Raw genomic sequence first — 7,951 nt, 5'->3', positions numbered from 1 at the left:
CGCGCCGTTCCGCACGCGCACGCTGCCGCGCACCGCGACTCCCGCCAGCTGCCATCGACCGTTGCGCTCGCCGCATCGTGGATGCGCCCGACCCCACCCCGGAGCCGCCCGCGGCCACCTGCCTCCGCACGGGACCACCGTCGAGCTCCCGCACGCCCTGGACCACGCTTGGCCGCGCCCGACCGTGGCCTACAGCGCGCGCTCGCGCCCACGCCCCTCTGACCAAGCCCGTCCATGGACGGTCCCCGCTCCCCCTTGCTGCTGCACGCCCGCCACCGCCGAACCTCGTCATCGGCCTTGTTTTCGGCCACCTACAGCACCAACCACTAGCCCAACTCGATGCGCGCCAACGCGCTCGTCCTTCTGATGCTCGTGGGTGACCAAGTGGTCACCGGAACGCAACTCCGGCGAGCCGCTGCCGTGGTTCCCCTCCCCGCACGCCCACACGCCCTCCCCTGGACGCATCGTGGGCACGACCCCGCTGGCGCCCTCCGTCGCCTCCATGCGGGTGCGCGGCGCCCGCACCCGATAACGCCCGTGCGCCCATTCGGGCTGGCGCCCGACGCCCGCGCCGACTCCATCCGCTAGCGCCCCGCCCGCTAGGCCTCTGTGCCACAGACAAACGGGCCCCGCCCCAAAACGTTTTTTTAAAGAGAATTAAAAATAAAAATAATAAATAAAAATAAAAATGATTTAATAAAATTAATTGTTAATTAATTAATTATCTAATGAATTAATTAAGTTAATTAACCCGGTTTAAAGTAATTTAATTAACTAGTTAGGTTAATTAAATAGTAATTAAATTAGCTAATTTGTAATTAAACTAAACAGAGAATGACAGGTGGGTCCCACTGGACCCACATGTCAAGTTGACCAAGTCAACTCTGTTGACTGCTGACGTCAGCATGACATCATGCTGATGTCATAAATCCATTTTTGAATTAAATTAAATAATTAATTAAATTTCAGAAATTAATAAAATCTTTAGAAAATCATATCTTTTAATCCGTAACTCGGATTAAAATATTTTCAACATGAAAGTTGCTCAGAACGACGAGACGAATCCGGATACGCAGTCCGTTCGTCCGCCACACACCCCTAACCTATCGAACTCGCAACTTTCCCCCTCCAGCTCCGCTGCCCGAAAACACGAAACCTCGGGGATATTTTCCCGGATGTTTCCCCCCTTAACCGGCATCACCTCATACCACATTAGGGCACGCCTAGCATCGTTACTTGTCATGTCATGCATCGATATACATCTGTTTACATGGTATTCATTGTTTCTTCCCCCTCTTCTCTCCGGTAGACTATGAGACCGACGCTGCTGCTGCCCAGTTCGACTACGGAGTTGACGACCCCTCTCTCTTGCCAGAGCAACCAGGCAAGCCCCCCCCCCTTGATCACCAGATATCGCCCATTCTACTCTATACTGCTTGCATTAGAGTAGTGTAGCATGTTACTGCTTTCCGTTATACCTATCCTGATGCATAGCCTGTCCTTGTTACTACTGTTGATATCTTTACCTTCAATCCTATATGCTTAGTATAGGATGCTAGTATTTTTCATCTGTGGCCCTACATTCTTGTCCGTCTGCTGTGTTATACTATTGGGCCGAGATCACTCGAGAGGTGATCTCGGGTATATACTATATACTTATACATGATACATGTGGAAACTAAAGTCGGGTCGGCTGGTGGAGCACCCGCGAGTGGATCTTTGTGGCGGAGCGTCAAGGCAGGTTGAGACCGCCTAGGAGAGAGGTGGGCCTGGCCCTGTTCGGCGTTCGCGAATACTTAACACGCTTAACGAAATCTTGGTATTTGATCTGAGTTGGCTACGAGCCTATACGCACTAACCATCTACGCGGGAGTAGTTATGGGTATCCCGACGTCGTGGTATCAGCCGAAGAACTTCGTGACGCCAGCGACTGAGTGGCGCGCGCCGGATTGAAACGTAAGCCTGCTCTTGTATTAAGGGGGCTAGTTCTGCTTTCGGCCGTGTACGCAACGTGCAGGTGTGCTATGGGCGATGGGCCCAGACCCCTGTGCGCTTAGGTTTAAACCGGCGTGCTGGCCTCTCTGTTGAGCCTAGGTGGGGCTGCGACGTGTTGATCTTCCGCGGCCGGGCATGACCCAGGAAAGTGTGTCCGGCCAAATGGGATCAAGCGTGCTGGGTAAGTTGGTGCACCCCTGCAGGGAAGTTAATCTATTCGAATAGCCGTGATCTTCGGTAACAGGACGACTTGGAGTTGTACCTTGACCTTATGACAACTAGAACCGGATACTTAATAAAACACACCCTTCCAAGTTCCACAGACAACCCGGTGATCGCTTTTCTACAGGGCGACGAGGAGAGGATCGTCGGGTAGGATTATGCTATGCGATGCTACTGGAGATGCTACTTGGAGATGATACTTGGAGATGCTACTTGGAGATGCTACTTAGAGGACTTCAGTCTACTCTCTTCTACATGCTGCAAGACGGAGGCTGCCAGAAGCGTAGTTTTCGATAGGATTAGCTATCCCCCTCTTATTCTGGCATTCTGCAGTTCAGTCCACTGATATGGCCTCCTTACACATATACCCATGCATATGTAGTGTAGTTCCTTGCTTGCGAGTACTTTGGATGAGTACTCACGGTTGCTTTCTCCCCCCTTTTCCTCCTTTTCCTTTCTTTCTGGTTGTCGCAACCAGATGCTGAAGTCCAGGAGCCAGACGCCACCGTCGACGACGACCCCTACTACTCTGGAGGTGCCTACTACTACGTGCAGCCCGCTGTCGACGACCAGGAGTAGTTAGGAGGATCCCAGGCAGGAGGCCTGCGCCTCTTTCGATCTATATCCCAGTTTGTGCTACCATCTTATCGCAACTTGTTTAACTTATGTCTGTACTCAGATATTTGTTGCTTCCGCTGACTTGTCTATGATCGAGCACTTGCATTCGAGCCCTCGAGGCCCCTGGCTTGCATTATGATGCTTGTATGACTTATTTATGTTTTAGAGTTGTGTTGTGATATCTTCCCGTGAGTCCCTGATCTTGATCGTACACATTTGCGTGCATGATTAGTATACGATTGAATCGGGGGCGTCACATCTTCCCCAAGTTGACTACCTCTTCCACCCCTAAGCTCCATTGATGCTCTAAGCTCCATTTTCACCCGATCTCTCTCCCTAGCCAATCAAACTTGTTGATTCTCTAGGGATTGGTTGAGAAGGCCTCGATCTACACTTCCACCAAGAGAAATTTGATTCCCCCACTAATCCCTTGCGGATCTTGTTACTCTTGGGTGTTTGAGCACCCTAGATGGCTGAGGTCACCGCGGAGCCATAGTCAATTGTGGTAAAGCTTCGTGGTGTCGTTGGGAGCCTCCAATTAAGTTGTGGAGATTGCCCCAACCTTGTTTGTAAAGATTCGGTCGCCGCCTCCAAGGGCACCAATAGTGGAATCACGGCATCTCGCATTGTGTGAGGGCATGAGGAGAATACGGTGGCCCTAGTGGCTTCTTGGGGAGCATTGTGCCTCCACACCGCTCCAACGGAGACGTACTTCCCCTCAAAGGGAAGGAACTTCGGTAACACATCCTCGTCTCCATCGGTTCCACTCTTGGTTATCTCTTACCTTTACTTGTGCAAGCTATATTGTGTTATATTCTTTGCTTACTTGTGTGCTTATTGTTGTTGCATCATATAGGTTGCTCACCTAGTTGCATATCTAGACAACCTACTTTGATGCAAAGTTTAATTTGGTAAAGATCGTTCTTTGTATCGTCCTTGTGTGATGCAACTCACTAGGTTGCTCACCTTGTGCTACTTGTATCGTCCTTTGTTGCGTTTGGATCTTGTATCACTCGTTATGTTCATGGATATAGCACATGTGTTGTTGCGTTTGGATCTTGTATCACTCTTTATGTTCATGGATATAGCACATGTGTGATCGTTCCCGTTGATTTGAGTGTTTCCCCTCGTGTTTCCCCTCTGTTCTTCGTGTTTTTCGTGGGATCCCCTCCAAATCGTGAAAGATCGGCCGCTAGGGTTTCCACCCTACATCACCCAATCTTCCCCGGCGGCGATGCCGACTAGAGAAGAGAAGGGAGAGGAGCACGGAGGAGCTCTGTACATATTAGGTCTAGGTTGAGTCTTGCCCTTATGGCATCTGGCGCTATGCCGAGATGGAGCGTCCCGCTGCCGCGTTCGAGCAGTGGCTGGTGGTTAGCGGTGGCTGCAGTCCTAGCTGCACTGGTATGCCAGTTGCTGGCGAGGAGTGGGTTGCCGGCGACTCCACGAATAAGCTCGTTCGGTCCTCTGATCGAGAGGAGGTCCTTTGTTTCCTCTGCTTCCAAGGTTGCCATGGTGGTGAAGGAGGAAGAGAGGGAAGATGGAGATTCGGTTTGGGTTCAAGCTCATCACCAACGGAGACCATGGATGGCCTATGGCTCCCGCTGTTGCGGTTGATGCCGGCCATCGCCGTCAAATCCTCTAACCGAATGGCGGTCTTTCTTCTTCCTCCCGGCCAAGAGCCAGATGGGAGGCACTGCAGCTTCATCCTGGAGTTCATGGTGTGGTGCCATGGAGGGCTCGCCACACCAAGTGGTGCCGTCCCCGATGAAGACGAGTCAAGTTTCGGGCTGGAGATGCGAGGGACCCGATTGCTTTCTTCATCAATTTTCTGCGGTCCTCTTTGTAATAGTCAGGGGCCAGTTAGTGTTCTGCCTTTTCGTTCAAGGTCCTGTTGTAAAATCGTTGTGTACTACTTCTTTCTAGTCAATGCAGCTTCGGGGTCCTTCTAGACCCCTAATTTGTTCAAAAAAATGGAACTTTGTAGTACAGGAAATGCAAATGTTATGGATGTGGTGAACGCAAGTGGTGGATGGAACGACCATGACTTGATAACCTAGGGGCTAAGGTCAACAAAAAGTTAGCTCTACACAGTCTACGGTTGCTCGAACCATAGCAAGGTATGACAGTAAAAAAGAGAACAGAAAAGCATATAGATTTGAGACATGTAACGAACTAATAAAGACATAGGCGTCGTTACTTGTGAATTAATATAATACTACCATGTATCATAATATAAGACGTTTTTTGGTACCGTGATTAAAAAATGTCTTATATTATGATAAGGAGGGAATAGATTTCAAAAAGAAAAAAAGGGCAGCCCGGTGCATGTAGCTCCCACTTGCGCGACCACTTCGGGTCTATTGTACGCAGCCTTTCCCTACATTTCTGTAAGAGGCTGTTTCCAGGACTTGAACCCGTGACCTCATGGTCACAAGGCAGCAGCTTTACCACTGCACCAAGGAATCAGAGGACAGTTCAAAATAAACAATAATGTTCAGTGGGACAAGATTCCAACTTGAATAACCTGAAATTTATTTATATATTTTGTTTTCCAATATATAACCATCTTGGCACTTGGTGATATCAATATATGTTGAAGCATGCTTAGTGCCATGCTTGAGCACATATAAGATGCTCGTGCACATTGATATGCATATCGATACCAGCAAACTATCAATGCTCATGGGCTGATCACAACTATTACTCGAGTTCCATTATGCAGTATAACCTAATGAGTTAACATTACAATTATCCAAAGGCATATGATTTAGATGTTCCCAAGAACATAAGCCCAAAAGTGGCTATGGATAAAACCATACCTTGATATTGAACAATAATGTTCTCATTTTCTGGTTATACTTATGGTAGTCTGCATGAAGAGCTTCAAACGTTGATCTTTCTAAGGAGGCTATTATTGGAACAACCTCATTAGGTGCATAAGAATTTTCATTATCCTGGAAATAGAAGATCGTCACAAGGCAAATCATCTAAGTAAGGAGGCAAGAGAACAGAACAAATCAAAGAACCTAGAAGGCTTCGGAAACATATATATCTTTTCATAAGGCAATATATATACAAATATGCACTACTTCCTCAACAATGAAGTGTAGACTAAAGCATGCACGTATGTTTAGCATGCCAAAATGAATCAAAGCAAGACGTGTGGAACTAACAGTTCATATTTTAACACAGATTACTTTGTTTTATGCCTAGCGCATCAGGTGTCTCAATCTAGTTAACCCAAGTTTCTAATCCATGACCATGTAATTTGTGAACGCCACTGCTAAAAGGGACTAAAGGGCCTATGATCCAACAATAACCATTTAAAGTAGAGGCTTGACGAGTACCAACACGAAGGGTACTGAGGAGTGAGGACGTACCCGCCCCTTCGGTTTTAGTTGTATAGCTTAGCTGGACATGCTAGGTATTTATATGCAGTTACTAATATGCATAGTAAAAGAAGGAAGTCATACTGCGCAGTTATTGACCAATGAAGATATAACAGAGTATAACATGACAGACCATTTACACTGCATGCTTCAGAGGCCAAGGCCTCAAACCTTGTTCAAACATGTACAATTTGTTCATCAGAGTAATTATCATGGGGGTGTAACAGGGAGAATTGAGCAAAAAAGTACCCAAAGAAAGGAATTACGTTTGGGGACAGATGGCAAGTACAACTTACATTTCTTGAATGAGGGAGTGCCAGAATAGTGTCTACAAATTTATCAAGCCACCAATCACGATACTGGTTACCAGTAATCACTTCATGTCTGACAAGGATGGCAAAATACTTCAGATTATCATTCACGGGTGTATCTTCTCTTCTGAATTGCTCAGATATGCCTGTAGAAGCATCTCTTGGAACATCTTTAGGCTTCAGAGGTCTCTTCCGCAAGCCTCGTCTTGATAATTTATCAGTGTTGTCACCAGGTATATCTTCAGGATCACGATCTGGAAGCCTCCCAATACGGTCTATTGTTTTCATAATAAGGAGATCAATCTGATGCTGCTTGTCATCCTCATAGTCCTTATCCGTTATTTTATACATCTTCTCCTCTCTGTGGTCATACACCTGTTGGACAATGAATCCAGGGTGTTCCTTTTTACTTGGCACCTGCTTGTGCTCAGGAATGAAATGGACCACACACATGTGCATAACTGACTCTGCTGGCACTTCATCAATATGAAAACTATAAAATAACTCCCTTGGGTCACCACCCTCTTTCTCGGCTTCTTCTGGTCTATAAAACCACTGAGCACTTACGGATAAGCTCCCATCAACTTCAATTATACCCTGTCGCAAGACAATAATATACTTTGCTATTGAGAAATAAATACTATAGCAAGTAGGCCAAGATAATGGAATTAAGTGAAATAAATAAGGAACATTAGAACAGAAACACATTCATGCAGCTCAAAATAGATGGGAACTTTAGCTCAGCATGTACACAAAATAGACAATGGCTCCAGCCATAGAACGTAAGATAGGCTTCACAAGAAGCTGCTTGATAAAAATCATGGCATACACTGTTGAACTATGGGAACAACTTTACAAGTAAATAGTGCAGCCAGCCAGCGAGCCAACATGATGTCTAGAAGGCTAGAGGCCAAGAACCAAGGGCCTAGAGCAAAACTGAGCCTAGAAGGATGGAATCAAGGTTAACCTATCACTCTATCAGCAAGGAACGATTGCTCAACTATAATTAAGAAAAATAGTTCAGCAATCTATGCAAAACTGAACAATTTTATCACACACAATTTTCTGTATTTCGTTATGCGGAAAACATCGTACATAATTTGTGTGTGTAAACTAAGCTGTGACCAGAAATATTTTATAAGACACATGCCAAAGTACTAATATCCTCAAGGGTCACAACTCACAAGTCGTAACATTGGGTCCGTAATCACATACCTTGATGATGCCGACATAGGGCTTGTCGTTCTCCAGATCAGGCGAGAACATCGCCGAATCCTCCTGCACAAGCCACCACAATCACCCACCGGAAAGCATAAAAGTTGAGTGCCTCCAAAACCCTAAAACCCCTAAAGCTCAAAGGACGAGAAAAGTAGCACGGTGGCAGCTTACGAGCTTGTAGATGTTGCCCTCGTA

The 7,951-nt window shown here is 46.7% G+C and overlaps 1 protein-coding gene across 1 annotated transcript in view; it reads right to left on the bottom strand.

Annotated features, from left to right (window-relative positions):
• The window catches only part of LOC119276112, a 23,315-nt gene extending 15,370 nt beyond the window's left edge, over positions 1-7,945 (bottom strand). Inside the window, exons 1-4 of the mRNA XM_037557100.1 lie at positions 7,928-7,945; positions 7,754-7,816; positions 6,524-7,135; positions 5,658-5,792 (exon numbers count right to left, since the gene is read on the bottom strand). Coding sequence (XP_037412997.1) covers positions 5,658-5,792; positions 6,524-7,135; positions 7,754-7,804 — 798 coding nt within the window. The 5' untranslated portion in view covers positions 7,805-7,816; positions 7,928-7,945. The remainder of the gene's footprint in view (positions 1-5,657; positions 5,793-6,523; positions 7,136-7,753; positions 7,817-7,927) is intronic.
• Positions 7,946-7,951: the final 6 nt, after the last annotated feature.

Source organism: Triticum dicoccoides, chromosome 3B (assembly GCF_002162155.2).
Source record: "Triticum dicoccoides isolate Atlit2015 ecotype Zavitan chromosome 3B, WEW_v2.0, whole genome shotgun sequence".
NCBI classification, from domain to species: domain Eukaryota; kingdom Viridiplantae; phylum Streptophyta; class Magnoliopsida; order Poales; family Poaceae; genus Triticum; species Triticum dicoccoides.
The sequence above is the reverse complement of the archived record's forward strand: the minus strand, read 5'-3'. Positions and strand labels throughout refer to the sequence as shown.